Below are 22,004 nucleotides of genomic sequence, written 5' to 3'. Positions count from 1 at the left end.
TATGAGTGGTATTAATTTAGAGTTAACTGGAGTGTCCATCCTCAAGAAGAAATATTAATTTTGTCCCTGAGGAACTTCACTCTAATGAACTTGAATGTACCTATTAGAGGAGGACTCCTCTGCAACTGAAGTTGGCTTAAGACACAGACAAAGCTGCTCTCAGTTGCAACATCCTTCTTTAAACCTTCCCTCAGGGCTCTTTCTTTCCAGTCCAATGAGTCCAGGAGGCATATGAGCTCCAGAAGGACTGGAACTGGGAAAAGGAGATGTGTTTTCTTCTATCTGCCCATGGAAAAAGAAGGCTTCATGGAGTGTGAATTTCTTAGTCAATGGAAATCAGGATTCTCTATTTCAGATGAGTGAGAGAAAAGAGTGACTATACTAAGGGCTGGGTAGGAGGGAAGAAAGAGGAAAGAGCCATCCAGAACTTAAAACAATTCCCTCCCAGAGACTCTTCTGTCCTAGTTCTGCAAAATCACTTTTCCCCATACAGCTAAGAAGCCTCAAGCCAACTCTGCATATAGTGAATTTACAGAGGCAGTCAACAGCTAATGTTTCATATTCTGTTAGTAATATCTAAATGGCCTTTCTAAATAAAATGAAGTAAATTATTCTGTAAAAATTAATTACTAATTCTATATCAAAAAGCATAATATGTAGATAACTATGTAATACTCCACTTACCTGTACCCAGTAAGACACAGCATTCATTTTTAAATGCAAAACTCAGTTAGGCTTTTTCTGAGAAATCATTGCCAATGTGTTTATAAAATTAACTTAATGCACCAACATTCACCACTTCTGGAAGAATGAATAAAACTTACCCAAGTAATGAAAATATTTATAACATAGAAATAAAATGGTGTTGTGTCATAATAATGTATTTTAAAGTAAAAAATTGACTGTAAATTTTTTTCTGTTTTTACAAAAGAAACATCATTTTGTTTTTCCTCCAAATCATACCTATGTTTTTTTTGAAGACTACTTTAAGTAACTATTAATTTAATGTAATCCATCACTGTCTGGAATGATGGATTCATCATTTTTCAGACAGCACATACTTAGAATAAAGCTTAGTTCAATATTACCAGACTCTATTCTATATATGTTTGCTTCTATTGTTTTAAGGGCATTCTGTGAAATAATACTTCTAGGGTATGTTGCTTAGGTACATTATAATAAGAACACATGTAGGAATAAATAAAGTTATTTCTTTTAAAAAAATCGATATTTGGCCATGATAATCTTCAGTTCAGCATGACACACTATTCCTCAGATTAAGTATGCAGTATTTCTAAAATGGAAAATATTTTCAAAGCCTGCTCCTTTTCTCTGGCTGCATATCAAATATATGCTGCAAGGGAAAGATGCCAGGATTTCACAGCTTCAAAAACTTCTGCAACTTATAACACCGAACAAACTTCTTCAAAAAAACCATACTGAAAGCCAAAGAGAACAACCTTTGACATGTAGTATCCATTACAAGAAAAATAGAAACATGGTTTTCTCTTTAAGGTAGATTTGATACTCTTCATAGTTATAACTTAGTTGTACGCTGATCTTTCGTGTTTTTTTTACTTCAAAAGAATTATAGAATCCTCGACTAATTTTACTGAATGCAACTGTATTCTGAAAAATAACTACTGCACTGCATTATGATATTATAAGTTTATTGCTAGTAAGTGCTGAAAGGTCAGACTTGTTCAGCTTAAAATAAAATGTTTATATTCTGTACTACTACAGCAAATTCCCAAGGTTCTAAAAGTGAAGTTGAAATTCTCCCCCATTTTATTGGTGTATTAGCACCAATAAAAAAGGACAACGGTCAAAGCAATGACATCTACCATGCCTAAGAAATTAAAGTGCTACTTCTATATCAAAACATTTTAAATTTAAAGGGCTTTAGCTAATTTTACTGTTTAATATAGGCAGAATTATGACCCTTACTTTGGAATCGGGACTTCGTTTGCAGTTACACACCAGATATACTCTTTCTAAAGGAAAAATAAAACAAATGCCCTTGAGTTCTTAAGATCATAAAATACGAATCCAAATAAATTCCTGCATTTTTTTGTATTGATGCTAACTGATAATCAACAAAAGAGGATGTTCATGACAGTATGATGGACAGTGGAGTAAATTTAGTACATACCTCACAGCCAGGGCTGACAGGAGACTGAGACAGGAAGTTGGAAAGAAGAAAAAACAGAACAAAGAAATAAGGGAAAAAAAAGACAGAAAATAATGTTACTTTGGAAGCAAGCATGAATGTGCTATTATTTCATAATTTCATTCTATGTTATAGAATAGAATGTAAAAGATTTGCATTTGAGTGATGAAAGGTAGAAATCTGGATTACCTAGCATCCTCCTAGAATTTCATATTTTTAGCATTTCTCTTTGATGAGTTATATACTACTAAGAAGTTAAGCAGAAAAAAAAAGATATTTTATTCTTTGGATCAAGATTTTTAAAGCTGCCTTTAAATATAGTCCCCAGTCAATATTCAGCTCAAATGAAATACTTTATTGGCTAATGCAGACATATTTATATCAAACTGAAGCTATGTCTGTATGCAGTAGTCACCTACGAAAGGATAATTAAAGTACCATTTGCAGGATTCCACATTATCCTGTCTCAAAGATTTTTCAAATCTTGTAACTTCATAAGTAGAAAGATATTCTCTTTTTCCAGCAGCCAGACTTGCAAGCAAAATTTAACACTGCAAGCTAAAGTTGGCTTCTTTCTGGTATACACGTCATCAACAATAAAGATTCTGAAATCTTAACTCTGTTAACAATTCCATCTATGAAACTTCTCCAAGAACTCATTCTTTCTCAACTGCTCTGCCTCTACACAGTAAATAGAGGTTAAAAAAAACCATTTATTTTAGTCATATTTGAATAAGTGGCAGATCTCTGATTTAATTCAGTGACCCCACGCAGCAGTTATGTTCTGTTATCAGTGACTCAGTAAAGTGCCATGCCAATAAAAACAATAATAATGAATGATGCAGTTTTGTGGACAAGGATGATGTCTTTTAGTATATTCACACAGATGCTAGAAGAATGAAACACATTCCAAAGTGCATGCTTTGACTGATACCCCAGTATAAACTGCAATAAAACTTATCTCGTGAGCACTGCAGAAGAATGGAGTCCAAAGGACAGATTCGATATATGAGACCTGACAAAGCTTACACACACTTAAAAAAGAAAAAAAGAGGAAAAAAAAAAAGAAAACTATTCAATGCAAAAAAAAACAAAACAGAAAACAGGTAGAAGCCATATCTGAGATCACTTCTGAAAATTTGGTAAATGATACCAGGATTTCCAGAAATAGGTGAAATTTGAATGCTATCTGTTTAATTTCTCTAGGCTTAAGCCTGTGACTTTCTGTAAACATATTTTCTTTCTCTCTGTGTGTGCACGTGCGCACTAGCATGTGTGTGCATGTGTGTGCGTATGCACACACGCGTGATGTTCTGAATCATCAGCTTGGGTACAGTGATGATTATGACTTCTTAGAGGGGTATAGCCTGCAGTATGTACGAAACTTACTGTATTTCTTCACTGGAAAACTCCCACTGATAATTTTAATATTTGCAAAAGACTTAAAATATGTGTCTTTGCAAAACATGTATTTAATATAAAGAATATATCAGCTACCAACAGAGTCTTACAGTCAAAAAGGTTTTCAAACTGAAAATATCTTGTTATCTTGAAACTGTACAGCATGCAGTGTCGATTTATACAGAATATATAAAGGCTCTCAGCCATATGACATTTTTAACCACAGTGCAAGAAACAATTCAGAACGAAGGCCAGGCCTCCTCATAATTTTATTTTGTATTGGCCTGAATAAGTCAGCATTTGCAAAACAAACTTCTGAGAATTATGAATAATCTATGCAGATTCGTTTCTATGCTTTTTGCAGAACTTAAGCACTCCATTTATGCAGTTTTTCAATTAAAAATACAGATGCATAATGTTAACCTTAATTTCCAAGTAGCTTTAGGTTAATGATAATCAGTAGCATAAGTACATAATTATGGTTCATAGATGGTACCGCACGTAACACCAGGTCTGCATCATTTGCAATACTGTCCTTTTAGTATGTCAAGTTTAATAAGTGTAATATTATAATTGAGAGGAAAACAAGATAATAATTGTTGTGTATGCTTACAAATTCTTTCCTCTCTTTTATACCTTAAAGTTTTCAAAACTTTCACTTAGGGGTGTATTCATTTCTGCACACACAGCAGAAATTCTTAACTATTCAAGTATATTATGGCCACAAGTATTAAAAGGAACAAATATTCCAAAGATTAAAAAAATACACACAAATCTAACTTATTCCAGTTGATAAACTGTGTTCTCAGAAGACCTGTTCTCAGGATGGAAAACTGCATATACTATATAAGAGTATATACAATGCACATGTGTGTACACTGTACATCTATATATATGCACGCTTACATACAGATATACACATATGAGACATTTGCCACAAAGATTAGTTTAAGGAAATAGTGGTGATTCCTCTTACTTCCTTCTGAACACAAAGAACCCAAAACATTCTCAAGAAATATTCTAAATATACAGGCTCAAAATAATTAACTGTAATGTGGAATCTGATACAGTGGAATTTGGCTCACAGTGTTCTCCTGAGGTCATTTCTTTGCTATATCATGAACCAATGCATGTAATGGTCTGACATAGAAGAAATTCAAATTTCAGTTCCCGAAAAGACATCCTCCAACAAGATGCAGCACCCATTAGCATGGGTGGCAATTTTGGACCTTCAAAATAACCTAATTCTTCACAAAGGGAGAAGAATCCTGGGACCATCAGAAGTGACAATTTCTCATGCATACCTTTAGCTACTGACCTCCATGTTACATTTAGATGCTGTTTCTCACTACAAAGCTTTATAATTTACATACCAGCCTCATCTGTAGTCTGTAACAGGCAAAATCAGATCCTATAGCATTAAATGTCATTGTTTCTCAACAGCAGCATCCACTGCCTTTATAACTAGGGAATTCCATACCAGAAGAGCTTCATCTGGCGTGCTAGGTGAGGGCTCTGCAGAAACTGTCCGGACAGTGCTGAGTCCTGTTAAGGAAACGTTTGACAGGCGCCTTTTACGTACACCACTGCAGTTGTTAGGGATTTTAAATGCACATCTCTTATGGTAATTTAGACCACATCCTGAAAAGAGAAATTTAAAACCATCTGATTACAGTTCATTACAGGAAAAAAGCAAAGAACATTTTTCCAGTGAACAAAAATGACACCCTTAGTTTTGCTGCAATTTTATTCCTCAACTCTGCTGCTTAGCTCCTAAATTCTACAGGTTTTTAGGGAGATAATGTTATGCACTTTGGAAAGTTATACCTATAGCCATTTTTTATTCTTGGATTCTCCAAAAATCTGTGTTCTAAAAGCACAAGAGAGTTCTGTGGTCAGCATGTGGGAGGGAAAAGAGAAGTCTGCTACTGAAAATGGACACATGGTGTGGCAGGAGTCAAAACAGCTGTGGCAAAAGGAGAAAAGAAGATAGCTAGTACAACCTCCTATGGCAATTTCAATTTAATTTAACTGATATAAAATTAGATATAGGGTATAGGCTCTGGATAAGAGAAGTGTAAATAACCCCTCCTTAAAAATACACATAGACTAATTTTTTTATGCTTCAAATTATGGAGCAACAACTAGGAGGTCTCAAAGCAGTCAAATCCTTAATCAACTAATTGTTTAGTTAGTGAGTTCTTACTGTTTCTACCTACTGTAAAATTCTTCTCGTGCCTAAGCAATTCAAAAGCAGAATCATAGACAACACGCACAAATGGAACAGTCCAGTCTCTTTCTGAGCTTGAAAAGGCCATCTCACTGCCACTTACCTTCACATTTGAGTCCCTGCCGCACCAGTCCCCACAGCATTTCTCCACAATGGTCACAAAAGGCTGGTGCTCGATAAGAATGAACAAAAAGAGCATGCGGACGGATCTGAAAATCTTCAAATGTAGCAGAAGCTGTAACAACAAGATCATTCCAAACAGAAGAAAATTAATAACATAGCTAATATCCTCCATTTTTGTGGTATTTGATCACAAAACAAAACAAAACACCCTTTCGTAATTATTATTCTGATTTTCCTCTTTATTCATGCAGAATATGCTGTAAAAGGACATGATGAACTTTCAAGTGTGTATAGGTTGTTGTACTGCATTTTAAACATAAAACTCTCATGATATTCCACCATACTACAACACCATTAGAAAAAAATAAAACTGCTTTTAAAAATTTGCAGCATACCTGCACAATTTTCTTTTAAATAAACTCAAAACAAAGCTAATCATCTCATGACACTGCATGAATTATATGCCCTCTCTCAAGCAACTGATGCCTTTGTTCGTAATTCATCCATAAGCTTGTAATTTACATTATCTGTTATTGATGAGATAGCACCTCCAATTTAATCAAAGATAGGACCATGCCTGGACTGGCACTGTACACAAATGTACACAGACACAAACACAGAAACAGCCCAACCCCAGAGAACTGTCAAATAAATAGAGAGAAGGCAACCTTGGGCAACAAATCAATCAGACACACAAGTGGAGTAAAAAAAGAGAATGCGACAGTCTTAGTAGTAACTTTTTTTTTCTTTTTTTACGGTAAGGGCCTGAATTAAATGTAGGGTGAAGACAGTAGGGACATATAGGAGAAGGAAGTGAGGGGGTATAAAGTCAAAAGGAGTAGAATAAAAGGGACAACATGAAAGGGGACTAAGGATAGGATTCATCAATGAAGAGAATAGGAGAGAATATATTTTGACAGTCCAAGCCTCTGGAGAGAACTATTCCTTCACTGAATATAAAGACAGCCTGAATTACTAGTATAATTAAGACAACTAAAATTAAATGAGATGAAGTCCTCAATCCTGAGAGGGAGGAGGACTGAAGCACACAGCCAGCAAACCAAAGGGCACCAAAATTCTGTATGAAAAATAGCTGAAAAAAGAGGAAAATTCTCTAAATATCTCTAAAACTCTATTGTGAATGATTCTGCTGAAGTACGTGAGCTAGTGGTATGATTGACAAATCTCTCCCAAAACACCACAGCATGTAAGGGTTGAGTTAAACCATGGCTGCAAGTTACCCAAAAAGTAGGTGACACCCTACCACAGAGTTTTAAGGTTCAGCGTTTGTCTTAATGGCCACCCTTTTACTCTCTCATCTTCACTGCACCACAAAATAGCTCTTGTGATGTCTGTTCCTGATCCTGTCTGACACTAGGAGAATCTGCTGACTTCACTACACTTATTCTTGCTGGATACTAAAATATTTACAACGGAATCTTATCACTTTAGCTTGTTTTAAATACTCATTTGTCAAAAAGATGGTATGAAGTTGCTACATTCATTCAGATTTATTACAACACCCTTTAAATTATTAGGATAAATAACTTCTCTGAGACTATTTTCCAACAAAAGCACAATACAGTATAGCACATAAAACATTTATTGCAGACTACAGAGTTCAATGAAATGTTGGAAAATTTTCAACTTACTGTTTCACGGACTTGACTCACTATACCTGAAGGTAGACATACGTAAGATACACTGAATACATCCAGTGAAGATGCATTTTTTAAGAGAAGCAAAGAAAAATTGACCATTCCACCTGGCTATTTGATATTCCTTATTTAACAGCCTGTGTTGGTATCTGTGAACTGTATCACTCAAATTGGTGATAATCAAAAGGAATGGAGTTCTAAAAAAATATATATATTACAGTTTGAAAAAAAGCCTTTTATTATACACCCAGTCATCAATAAAGATGAAAAAACTGCAGAGAAGGTTAGAAGACGGTTGATTTCTTGAAGTATCAAACCTTTTTGGTGATGAGAGCTTGCAACTATTGAAACAGTTGCATAAGATAAATGAGCTACTTTGGCATTAGTATAAACTATAAAATAAACAATTGTTAGTGTTTTAAGAAGAATTTGGGAAGTGTCTGTATACAGAGACAGTCAGTACCACAACGCTTTTCAAAATATATTTTAATTAAATCTTTTTTGTTCTTTTTAGAATAATAGGAATTTAATTAAAAATTTGAAAAAATCAATAATGTGTGTGTAAGGAGTACTGCAATAATACCGATGAGAGAATTCATACAGATTAGATAGATGCCTCTTAGCAGCAGGCATTGATTTAGTTGCAGGCTTTACCTTTAACTCAAAGTTCAGTATATTAATCAGACAATGGTATGGCAGTAAGATCTGTGAACAACTGAATTAATAAGATACTTCATTCACATTACACAAAATGACAGAAGACAAGTAAGGCCTCTTAATCATAGAACAGTCAGTCTAATGAAAAAGATTACTTCGTCCTACAAATCTTGCTTTGTTGTTAAACATTAAGCATGTATGCATATGTTTAATCTCATCTAGACTACCATTTAAACACATGGTTCAATTTAATTGTTGGCTTATGGTTACTGGTCAGAATGAAGTGACTGTGTAGTCATTACTAGAAATACTTTGTCACTAAACAGAAATATATCCCTAATTTGGAATTAAGAAAAAAAATTGTTAGTGGTTTAGTTCAAATAAATTCCTAACAGGTCCAAATACCCTTAAACCCTGGCTTATTCCTTTTGTATTAATGAAAAGAGGACATTCTCTGCAGGAAACAGCACCTCTTAGGAAAATCTTTTCTAAAAATGTCCACAGGAAGATATGACTAGCTATTTCTAGTCACAACCAGCTTCCAGTCTAGGGATCTTTTATCAGAGGTACTTGGAATATCATCACTAAAGTAGGATCCAATGACTCCATTAATCCATGATCAGTGGTATCTAACCCCCCCTTTTTGATTACCACAATCCAAATTACCTAACAATTTACACAATTTTGGATTTCATTTTCTTTTGGTATAATTATTCAGTTCCTAGTTTTCCTAAGAAACTATGTTAGAAAGCTTACTTGATTAATAAATTAAGACTTCATAAAACAGTTCAACAGGTTAGAATATCCCAATTCAGACTTAAAATGTTTTGTAATGGTTTAACAATGTCAGACTAGGTATTTTTTCAGTCTCAAAGGCTTCAGATCACATAAAAAAACTTATTTTATTATATTATTTTCCTAGTGTTTTCCAGGGTAAAGTGGTCAAGTTCACTGTTAAGACAATGCTGACACTGTGAAGTCAATGTTGTCTTTAGTATGCTACAAAACACAACTCCTCAAAATGCATTTTACACATTTAACTGAATTCTTGCAAATTTACTTTGTGTAGGACTTAGTCGACTGTTTTTCTATGTGTACATTCAGGAACTTACACCAAGATGCATTTCAACAACTCCCACTGAATCTCAGAATAATATAGTGGAGGATCAAGCAATTAAAATTTAAAATATCTTTTGATGTTATTTAAGATATAAAAATGTGTCATTATTCCTCATTTGTACCTATCAGAACAAAATACGGGCATATTCACTTCCCTATTTAATTCCCTGTTTATATGAAGATCGATCATAGGACCTAGGACAGCACCAGCCCAATAGATCGATTCACGGAGTTCCAGAACGATTAACTCTTCTTCTGGACCTTTACAACAGCAGCACACAGCCGCTAGGATGAAAAGACAGCACAGAGTCAGGCAACCTCTATTGTCCTGCCACAGATGAATACTACTCCTGTTGTGATGGTCCAGCCATTGGATGAGACCAAATTATGGATGAAAATCATACTGAATCTAAACCAAAGTTGGACTGGAGAAGGAGGTGCAAAGAAAGCATTTTCAAGAGTTTACAGCCATGCTGTAATCTCTCTGCATGGAAAACACATGCAAGCATTTACTGTTCAGTCCCTAGCTTAGGAGCCTGGATTCTCCACTATGGTGTCATACAGAAGCAGCTGAAAGGGTTACTTTCTGTCATGTCCTGTTCTCCTAGAAACTATCCAGGAATCATTTGGGGGGGGGGGGGGGGGTTGGTGGTTCACATCTTGCTTTCTTCTTGCCTGGTCTATACTGCGATATATCTAGACATGTCTGCAGGATTTGGGGAACACCAACCATACGGCACGCTACAACATAACTCTTCAGCAATACAGACTGCTGTGAACGCATCACCAAGTTTTCTACACTGTACTCATTTCAAATGAGGTTCAGAGCCCGAGCATTTCTATTCAAGATTTCTGATTCTGGCCTTTTAACACAATGTCTACCTAAAACTTTAGGAAGAATACTGTGTTCAATACCTCCACTTCTTTGCGCAACAAAATCATCTATAAGGCATGAAAAACTATGGTTATGTATCTGGGAGACAACTTTCTCAAAGACAAGCACCACAACTGAAACAACCTGCCCCATTAGCTTCCAACGCAACTGCAAGGTGCACTTCTTTGTTCTTGCCTCTCTAGTTTAAATTTGCACAAAGCAAATATAAAAACAAAATCATACTAAAGCAAGATAGTCAGTGGGCATGTGTTTCCCCTCAAGGGAAAAAGATAAGAGAATAAACTACTAGAAGACTCTCAGATACTGCAGTCAGGAATTTTTATAACATATATGTGAATTTTAGAGGAGCAAACCTTTTTTTTCTAGATAAAAATAGTCTTACTGAGGTTATTTTTGAAGCATACAAGTAATCAGGCAAGTATTAAAAGAAGAGTTATGTGTAAAATACAAATGGTGTAAGCCTCAATCCAGCAAAAGACTTAAGTAGGTATTTAAGTTTTTTCTTATTTTCTTAAACACTAACCTAAAGTTCTGCAAGTATTTAAATTCTTTCTTGAGTAAAGAAAGTTTGCTAAATTGGAAGACTGGTGAGGAGTTTTGTATGGATATACTGGGTATTTCCAAACAGAAGGAACAGTGCCACAAAAACACAACTAAACTTAGAAAAAGCACTAACTTTAACTTAATTTAAATAATGGATTTATAACAACTTAATATATCTTTATATTAAGGTCCTGTTTTTTGAAAAAGTAAATATCAATACCTTTGTGGAATCAAATCTGAAATTAAAAGCTCCTACAAGCAGTTTTGCCTTAGGGATTTGAGCCTTTGGCTCTCTTCCTGCGTCCTAAATTCACTTCCATCTGAAGCTGGTAGGTGTTTTGTTGCTGAGCACTGTTCTCTCTGTGCTCAGCTTTTGTTATGCTATTCCCCTTCCCTCCCTCCTCCCCACCCCAAATGGCAAAAGGAATAATTGACATCCTTTCCATTAAAGCTGTCATTGAACCATCTGGTCGCCCTGCAAGTTATTTAATGGGTTATCATGGTTCACACTCCTGTAATAGCAATTGTTTCTACTGCATAAGGTAAAACAATACTTTAGAAATGACCTATTAAATCTTTTCTTTAATTTCTATTACAAATAAATGGGATATTAAATAAATACCAGGATTTTAGCAGTAATAACAGTAATGCAGTCTTAGGGAGGCTAAAATCAAAAGAAACCACCCAAAATACTGGATTTGAAGCTCCTGCAGCAGTGATTATATAACCTTGCTACACACATGCAATAGTACATATTTTACTTTTCTCATTTAAATGTCTTTCAGTATGTATGTGTGTGTGTGTATATATATATACATATAGATATATATCTAGTGAAGTGCATAGTAATTATAACTTCCGAAAAGCAAGACAAACACACTGTTTCTTTAAATCTTATTCTGCTCTGAAATAAGGAAACTTGGAGAAGGAAAATTTATATCTACTGAATTTTCTAGACATTTACGTGAATACTTCAGCACTCTAAATTTTCCTTGCAGGAAAATCCTTCAGTTCCAGCAAGAGGTTTTTTCCTGCTTTATTATTGCTTTGTCCCAGTGCTGGAGGTGACAAATTGCTTAAACTGTGAATGCTAACAGGCGTCGGGTGATTCAGTGCATGTGGGGGGTGGGGAGTGATTATCCAAAACTGAACTTCTGAACTCTTCAAGCAGAAGCCTGCTGCTTGCTTGCTAAACCAGTATGGGCTGCTTGTGAGGTTTGCTAACACCCCACCAAACAGAGGTGACACCTCCTGAATCCTCCAACTCATGGCAGAGACTCAGCCACCAGTTTGGAGGCTGATCACGCCTTGCACTTCTGCATATTGACTGCTAGAGATTGGGGAAAACCAGGGGTTTGGAGGCTCGGAAAGAAGGGGAGGCTGAACATAAGGGCTCCCCTAGCGGTCTCAGAAGGAGGAAGGGGGCCTGGAAAGCAGGTGGTGAAGACCCTGTGTGCAGGAAGGAGCCTGGAGGTGGGGGGCTCCTGGCGACGGGGAGCTGCGTGGGGACACATGCGGGGGTCCCCGGCTGGCAACGCCTGTGCCCGGGAACCGCGAGCAGCTGCATGGCGCGAACCAACACGACAGCGTGCCCCGCTTTTCCAGGCCAGCGGCGAGCTGCCTGCGGGCAGCCGGGTCGAGAACTAGCGAACGTGAGGCTGGGAGGGGAGCGGGTGAGCGAGCGTCAGATATCAACTGGGGTAAAAGCTGCAATCCTTCTGGCTCTTAAATAAACCCCAATATCCCGATCCACTACGGGTTGTTGTTTACTCTGTCTTACCTGTGACGTGGGATTTAAGCAATAAAACTCAGAAGCTAGTAAACCATTTGGAGTCATTTGCCCAGTGTTAGCTTAGGCTTAATTTATTGGGAGTTTTAATAAAAGATTAATATTTATGAGTCAGCAAGCTTGATTCATCTTTACATTCTGTATTTCTAAAGTTCAGTTTTAAGATACTTCTGCTAATCTAAGAATGATTAGACAGGTTTAAACCTACTAACTGTACAGCACAGTAGGTTTTACATTCATTTGAAATCCACACACAGCATCCTTTCATTATGAATTTACCTGTTTTCACTCTGGGGAAAAATCAGCAATACGTTAGTTCATGGATTCAGGTTCTGTTAATCATAAAATTACGCTTCAGACATGATAATTTAGCACTGGAAAACAAAATGCAATACTGCTCAACTTTATTGAAGCCACTGAGGCAGCGTTCAAAATAAACACCAGCAGTAAAGAACAGATCCAAATTAAAAAACAGACTCTTTCTCCTTTTCTGTGCTCATACTGATCTAAATTAATATCAGGAAGTAAACACCACAAATCTTTTACACGTTTCTTTCTTCTGACTAACTATTTTGTAATTCTGAGTTCTTTTCCAAGGCTTCTGAAAAATCAAACAATGGATGACATGCTCACTGCCAGAAGTATGCACCTCAAAAAGACGACGTCCCCCAAAAGAATTAGTAGCACCTGTTTAACTTGCATAACTTCTTCAAATTTGTTCCATAAAAGGTAGAGAAAATGATTTGTTACATGGTGGATAATGCTGATAGGTAAAAGTAAAAAACTCATGGAGTTAAAAATTAAATCTTGTACTGGCTAAGGAAACCCTATATACATTAAACTGTATTTTTAGCTTCCTTTAATATAAATGATTTGCAACAGTTTCGATGTCTCGGAAAATGAGAATTCATAAATATATATTCATTATATATATATATATATATACACACACACATACACACACGCACTTTTTTTTACATGATATCAAAAGATGTATTCCACAGTTCATTTGAGAAAGGCACATAAGCATGTACTTAAATTTCAGTGAAGTCCTAGTCTGACTTGAGAATATGCTTTAATGGCTGCCTGCAAAATAAGTGAATAAATCTTTCTTTAGGTCTCAAATCTTTGACACTGGACCATCAGAGACAAGGAACAGAAGCCCAGCTGCATATAACCATTGTGATTTTTCATCCCCAGTTTAATCCATTCTAAGATAAGATTAGAAAAGAGAGAAGTGAACCCAACAATGCTAAGTAAAAAGACAATTTGCACATGAAAAGCACAAGATGACACAACCGGGAAGAAATAAATGAATTATTGCTATAAAATTTTAATTTTTTAAACAGAATACAACAATTCAAGAAAGATTCAGATCAGGGAGATATCTCCAGTGTCTGGTCAAGTAGATCCGAAGATGGAAAAAAAAACCCAAGTAAAATGTTAAATGTCACTGCTCCACTGAAGGTAACACAAGTGTTGCTACTGACTTAACTTCACCCAAGATTTCACCCATGCACATAAATAAATGGGATTGAAACAATATGAGGAAACAGTGACACCAATAGTCCTCACTTGACATTTTGTGTTCAGTTTCTGTCAAACCAGCTTTAAAAGCAGCACAGTAATAGAGATGAACTAGGGATGAGAAAAACTACTGGAGGCATAGAAGAGACTTCCATATAAGGAGAGGTTAAAAGACTGGAATTGTTTCATTTGGAGAGGAAATGAGTAAGAGGAGTGTACTGGATTCAAGAAGAGGGGAAGCCAAAAAAACAAACTAGGACACAAACATAATCCCCTTAATACAGCTTCTGCATCAACATACCAGTGTGACGGGAGTCTCAGCGTTCTTAGAAACAGGCAAGGTCTCCTCACTTCTTTTAGGCAACAAGTCCCACCTTAGTTAGGTTAACAAAAAACATTCTTGAGGCCTCTTTAAGAGTCAGAGTAAGCCAGATTTCAAAATCAGAATCACAGTGTCTCCAGGCTTAAGTCTCACTACCAACCAGGTATAAAAAATAGGGGATTATAACCTGCACCAGTTCCTGATTCTCATCCTTCTTAGTTTCCTTTGCAAATTATTCTGTTCCTCCAGGGAAGGGGTTTGCTCATTTGTGCTCAGACCTGCTTTAGCTACAAACCTCAAGCAGTTCCTAAAAGAAGTTGTGTATCGTACCCCAAATGGTCTCAAATGTGTTTACTGGAAATAAAAATTAGACTGTGTATTCCTAATTGCCCTCTCAAAAAGCCAGCAGTCAGCTACTGAAATTAAAATCAGTGAGTTTAATAGCAAAACATATATATTTTTTCAAAATAAGCCATAATTAATTTGAAACCTACTGCACTAATGTGTTATTGGGGCCGCAAATGCAACTAGATTGAAAAAGGACAGAGATTTTTCTAAACAGGAGAATTTTCCTGGCATTCATCTACGCAGTTTAAAATGTGCTATTAACAGACAGGTTAACACCACAACTCTTCCAATGGGCAAGTTATTCCAAAGGTGTTGCCTTTTGTTCTTCATTATGCTTCTCTCTGAATCATTCGTAAGTACTCTCCGGTCAAGGTTTGCTACTGTGGATTAACAAATACTCTAATAAAATGTTTGGCCAAGCACATATTGGTCAAAATCACTTCGTCAAACAAACATATCAAATAATTTATCAGCTAAATCAAAGAGCTTGCTGGTTATCCCAGAAGAGGCATGTTCCCTGTTAAATGTAGCTAGTGAAAATGAAGTGGAAGAGGCAGTCATTTGAAGGAAGAAGATGTAGTCTGGAGAGGAAAAGAGAACTCTTATAGGCTTGGCAATTTTATCATTAGAAAGAATCTGTATTAGCTGCAGAAACAACTGAAAAAATATAAGAAAGGAGAAAGAAAAGAAAATTTAACCGAATATTTATTAGTCACACACTCAAAAAGGTGTTTTAAAATTTTTAAAGAAGTGAACTGTTTTTTTTCTGGTATACAACTTTAGGTAAACCTATAGGACTTTGCCACTCTACCTTCAAGAAAATCTCAAATGCTCTACAAAGACATGTTCTGTGAGATAATTTATAACCACATCCAAGTTTCATACATCATAGGGAAAGAAGATTAAATAGCTGAAACAGATTTGTAAGACAGTAGACAGATTTGACTTACCCATTGACATAAATATGTTTTGTATTAACATGCACTTTTGTTTTCTCTTCCAGTGCCCTTTTAATTATAAAATAAGCACTTCATCTTGGCTCAAAATGCTAATCAGATGATACCATCAAATTAAAAGCCTAAATGTACGTAGAAATATCCATTAAAGTATAGGACATTGTGTACCACAGACTCTGAGTTTGATTCATTACCTCAAAGCTTTTGAGACAGAGTCAGCTGAACATGAGGTTGCTGAAGTATAACACGTGAATAATCTATTGAGCTACTGTTCCTAAAAGGGTTGTGCTAGACTGAGTCAAAATGACAACATCTGAAACTTTTTAAAGAAGAGTAAATGTGATGTATATCATATTAAGAAAAGAGAGTAAAAATGAATAACAAAGGAAACATGAATTGCTTGATTCAAGCAGGAATAAGATATTTAAAGAAAATAAGATTTTTAAGTTCAGAGGTTGAACAGACAATATAGTTACTATATAACATAAAATGAGCTTAGAGAATTAATTACAGCTACTTTAGAAGTTAATGGGCATTTTCCTAAAATAATACCTGTAACAAATGCCATCTTTTAACCCTATCTTTTCCAGATTGCTGTATACAACATATTGATGTATACCAATCAAAAATCATGTAATTGTTTATTCTGCCTTAATCATAACAACACAGAAAATTCCCAGGTACAGAGGTTACCACGGTTAAACTGATGTAACTTGAAAAATATTTCTTTTCATTGGAATCATGTGGTAAGAATACAAAAATGATAAGAATGATTGAACCAGACCAAAATCTACTAGGCCCAGAATTCTGTCTTTCACCATGGTTAAAGAAAGGTTCCCAAAGAAACATCAGCATCTCATGGTATTTCCCCAGACTCCTCTCTCAGATGAAAACTCTTCGCAGCTCAGGTTTTCTCAGAGAGGAGAGCCACTGAGCCTCTGAAAATGCTCAGTGGATTTTTCTTCCATGAATTTTCCTAGGTGCCTTTTGAACCAAGGAGAATTTTTAGCATTCACAAAGAGCTCCAAATATCACCTATATGCCATATAAAGAAGTGTCCCTTTGTGTTTATTTTTAACCTGGTATCAGCTGGATTCATTTGACGTTCCGAGCTCTTTCCTTTGGAGAGTGTGAACACTCATTTCTTAAGACACCTTTTTCATTCCATCCATGGTTTTACAGACATCTACATACTCTTCCTCAGTAATCTCTTTTCCAGGGTGAAGAAGTCTAACCTACTCAGCTGCTCTAATGGAAGCTGTTCTCTGTCTTTGACCACTCTTCTCACCTTTTGCTGTACTTTTCCCCATTCCACACAGACTTAAAACAAGGACCAGAACTCAACAGCGTGTTTAAGGCATCTTGAATTTACAAAGAAACATAACATAATGGCATTAACATTGTAAGCATTTTCTGTTTTGTCTCTGTTCCTTTCTTAAGAATTCCTATACTTGTATTTGCATTTATTGACTGGTACTGAGCACTAAGATGACATTTTCATAATTTATTACCACTTCGGGATCTCATTTTTTGGTAGTATTAGCTAACTCAGAGCCTCTTGTATATATAAAACCAAGAAAGGTTTTCCCTTTGCATGTCACTTCATATTTATCTATAGTGAATTTCCTCCATAGTGACAGTGCCACTTTATTAGTCACCCTTCTGAGACCATTTATCAATATATTTAACAGCACAGGCCCACGCACATATTCTCAGGATTCTGCTGCTGACCTCCTTCCACTGTGAAAACTCGTCATACTCTTTGATCTACTGATCTGAAAATTGACCTCCTCTTTATTTTCTAAATGATAAATCGTTATTTATCTATGTGAGGACCTTCCCTCCCCTTTCATGGAAGCATACTTTAAGAGACCTAGATAAGGAATGTGTTTGTATGACTTCTGGAAATCCAAATATGCTATCTGAACTGAACAGAAAACTTCACATTTCCACTGAACAGCACACCAATAAATTGAAAATGTATTATATCCAAAAATTGAGCAATTAAAAATGTACAGTGTAGGACATCTGACCTACTAGCTAGCAGTACAACAGTGACCTCTCATAAACAGGTGCTGTCTTGACAGTAGAATTTGTGTGTATTTCTTTCAAGGAAAATTTATCTTCCCTACAATATTGATTTTGTCAAAATGTAGTTTTAACTTCTGAGGAAATGCAAAATAGCATTGCTTATCACTACCAACTATTCTGCCTTTACACTGACTCATAAAAGCTTGACATGAGTGGGAAATTGTTAGAGTTCTAAAAGCTTGCTTATACAGATGAAGTGAAGTAATTTCTGTAACGGTGAAGAAATACACTCCTTCCTTTCTTGCAAGCCACATTTGCAAAAACCTTGCTATTAATTCAGATTTTTCTACTGCTGAACTAATCATTAAGTACTAAAAACATATGGAAAGACCTAAAGAAGAACAACTGGCACTGCCTTTTTTTCCTGTATCAGTACTAGAAGCAAAATTGTTATATTAAGTGATTTCTTATTGGCATGTTCCTATCACCAGAGAACATAACCAGAGTAAGGGACTGATGTTGATACAATATCTACTTTTTCATCCTATTTTTACCTACTGCCTCCTCTATCAGAAAAAAAAAAAGAATGGTAAGGCAAGATGGGAGAGGGAGTTCAGAAAGATTCAGCTGATGCATAAAAATATGCATCTTGAAATCTGTATCTAGAAGGTAACAATTACAATACCGTAGAGCTCAGAAAAAGACAATGAGGCAAAAACATAAACAAACAAGAAATCTTTTAGTCCTAACGACTTCAAACATATGGCATCTCCCTGATGAAATTCATGATCCAAGAAAGAAGTAGGCTAAGGGACAGTGAGGGATGCAAAACCAGATCTACTTTAACCTAAACAGTAACGAGACTGACCTCTACAGAAATACAAAAAAGATGAGATCTGGAGAGGATTAAAACAGCATACAAGAAGAATAATTACAAAAGATACCACATTGAATAGGATAGAGAAAAGATGGCTATATTTCCCAAAGACACTGATAAAAGAGGACCTTAGTGGCCAACAAGATACCAAGAAAACCATGCTTTTCAGTCACAACAAAGCAAAGTGATCAACTCTGTAACTACTATATTATGATGTTCAAAGATATAATATCATAATATTTATCTCAAGGAGCTGGCAGTCAAGCTAACATTACAATCTAGTTACATGTTTAAAAGTGGCATTTACTACATAGTTATGCACAGCTTTTATTCAGTTCAATATAGTTTATCATATATAAGGTAGTATTAACTGTACTGAATCCAAAAAAGGTATCGCAGACTAATGATCAAATGGTATATTGTCTATGTGATATTAAAACAAAAACAGCTTCTTAACATAAGCAATGGGTCAATTCCAGTCCTCATCAACTCAGCAAGGGAAAGTAAAATAGCTGCTATTGGATTTTCTTGCCTCAGGAATCCTGCCAAGTTGAGCACAACTCCTCACAGCAGGCGGATGAAGGATATTCCGCTAATTCTTACAAGGTGCTAATATTCATCGTCTGCCTTCCAGTGGCTGGCAAAGATCTCTTACGACCAAATGTAATTTTGCCCCAGTAAAAATGGATGGACTTTTTATGAGCAAACTCATATTAAAACTGTAAATATAAAATTATTTTCTGTTCTACATAACGTGAAAAGACTAGGTAAATTTACACAGCAGTTTTTAATAAACCTTCATGAACAAGGTATATCATAGGCCAAACTGTGTTGGCAAGAACAAAAGCCCGCAGGCTTCTAAAGTATTCGTTTCCTGTAGGCCTTGGGAAAACAGGATTCAAAAAGAGCCAGAGGATAGAAGTACAGAACCACAGCATTTCTGTCATTTGCCAACTTCTCCTATACAGTTTGTGCTTCCATTTGGGAGGGGCGGGGGAATGGCAAATCTAGTGAATCTGAAAATGGTCTGAAACACATACATGAACTGGTGGAGGCTGGATCTACAAACAGCTCATAATAACAACTTCAAAGTATGAACTGCAACCTTCATTTTAGTAAAAGGTTAACTTATCTACAGTCATAATCTAGTGTCATAGCTTAATATAAAAACTTGATGCAACTTTTTAACTATTTAGCTTCTCCAGAAAGAAAAGATATGAAGGAGTATACCCCTAGACAGTTAAGAATTATATCTCTATATTGGCATTAACAAATGACAGCTAAAATGAATAATTTTTAAAGGCTGCTCAAAAGAGTACCTAACAGCTTAAAGAAGCCAGTGTATCAAAGACATTCAATCTATTGTGAAGTTTACTTTGTTATTTTGGTGATTCACATTTCCATCCTTTATTTTATCAGTGGAACCTGAAAGATATATTTTTATTTATCCAGTTCAAGCTTGTAGCAAATGCTACTGAATCATATTAAGACTGAAGATCATTTCTGAGCTTAAGATCACCTTGCATAAAATTTACTTCCTTTTCTTGAGCAGACAGGAAGAGTGGGTTGAACTAAAAGAGACCTATAAAGCTACAAGCTTTGGTTTCTCTTCCTTTCAGCACTTAAGAATGAATGACTGCTCATTTACAGCCACCTTTGATTATATCTTTGACTGCAACTTCTGTGTCTTGCTTCCTGGTTTGGTCTGCTGACTAGAGTATTCTAGTCAAAAGGAATCTTTGCTACAGATACACCTTGATAAAATCCTTTCCCCAAAGATCTGATCTTCTTTCAATCTGAAATACAATTCAACAGCTAAGTAAATAATGGGTTCAGTGAACTCATTAGTGGAGATTCCCATAGCAAAAATACTACTAATAAAGATAATGAATAATGATAATGAATGCTTTTTTAACATGTAGATGACAATCTGAATCTCAACATACTCTTTTCCTTCCATTCTCATAATAATGTCTAACATTTCACCTCCAAAATACTAGTAGCTATAGGGGCACTGAAAGACAATTCCATTAGCTAATTGCAATAGTTTGTATTTATCTGCTGTGGACCAGATGCACAACATCACTCCATAAAAATCCTACTGCAATGCACCAATGTAAAATACAAGTAATATTCATTATTGCTATAAAAGCACAGCAGGTGCTGAGCAGATTAAATTTCTTGTGTTTCACCAGAAACCTTTCGCTCTGTAGCAAACTGTTTCAATTATATGATATCTGCAGGTACAATTTTTTTCCCTAAAATGGAATAAAATGCTTCAGCAAAAATATGCACCTTCTCTCAATTATAGATTTTTCTAGATAACTTCTCATGTCTTCCAAGAACTTGCAATATAAGCTCTAAACCAGAAGACAATCATATTTATTATGCCTTAAACTGTAAAGAACATAAATATAATAACAAAAATAATGAAAATGAAATGAAAATGATGAAAACTTTTAATCATTGGTTGCCCAGCCTTTATAAAAGACCTTACAATAAACTATTATGCAAATCAGATAATGTATAGTATTAGGATATGAAACAAACTGAACTAACAGTTCAGCTTTCTTTACACTAACTACACACGCCCTCCCCACCATACCAAATAAGTTTTGAAGGTACCTCCAAATTATTAAATTTTATGCAACAACACTTATGGCTCTGTATTTTAGGCACAGATTTATTGAAAAAGAAAAAAAGACTGATTTGTATAATGTACTATCGCTAAAGTCTATAACCACCTGAAACTATGTCAGCTCTGTCCAGGCAATCAATGCCATGCAATATTATGCTGTCTGAACACGTTTCAACAAAAAATTACCTACGTTAGTCTGAATACTTCCCTGAACATTACAGACTGCTTACAGAGTTTTTTTCTCTTCTCTAATGTTACAGGACTGCATATATTTTCCTCCCCTCCATGGTATATGAGTCCTAACATAGCAAATATTAGCTGCTGCATTTAGTTAGGGTCATTTACTGGAGAACATTGATGCTCTTTAATGTTTATGGAGGAAATGTCTGTATTTAAGATCTTGCAAACTCGAGACAGCTTATCAAAGGATTTCGCTTGTAACAGTTTAGCCATCATTGAGGACATGAAATGTTACAAGTTTCATTTGATTTGCTGTCTTTGCATTCTGAACACTAGAAAGTGTTTAAGCATCAGGTCCTCTGACTAATGAAGAAAACTGAACACCAGCAGATGAGTATATGCAGCCATTAATTTCTGCAGTGTTAAAATTCAAGTGAAATTGAGGGAGGAAAATATTTACATTTCTGTAATATTAGAATGGGTACTGTGTGTTTTTTTATTTATTTAATATTGCCCTAGGAGCTGGTGTTACAGCATGTC

General features: G+C 35.6%; 1 protein-coding gene across 3 annotated transcripts in view; it reads right to left on the bottom strand.

Moving 5' to 3' along the window:
- Positions 1 to 22,004, bottom strand: part of PRKD1 (protein kinase D1) — a 153,945-nt gene that overhangs the window by 47,461 nt on the left and 84,480 nt on the right. For 2 of the 3 annotated variants that reach the window (XM_064512402.1, XM_026100254.2), the window contains exons 3-5: positions 5,905 to 6,036; positions 5,052 to 5,212; positions 2,153 to 2,176 (exon numbers count right to left, since the gene is read on the bottom strand). In XM_064512402.1, coding sequence (XP_064368472.1) covers positions 2,153 to 2,176; positions 5,052 to 5,212; positions 5,905 to 6,036 — 317 coding nt within the window. The remainder of the gene's footprint in view (positions 1 to 2,152; positions 2,177 to 5,051; positions 5,213 to 5,904; positions 6,037 to 22,004) is intronic. The other variant, XM_026100255.2, reaches the window with a different exon arrangement.

The sequence above is a fragment of the Dromaius novaehollandiae genome, chromosome 5 (genome assembly GCF_036370855.1).
Source record: "Dromaius novaehollandiae isolate bDroNov1 chromosome 5, bDroNov1.hap1, whole genome shotgun sequence".
In the NCBI taxonomy this organism is placed as follows: domain Eukaryota; kingdom Metazoa; phylum Chordata; class Aves; order Casuariiformes; family Dromaiidae; genus Dromaius; species Dromaius novaehollandiae.
This window is presented reverse-complemented; position numbering and strand designations above follow the sequence as displayed.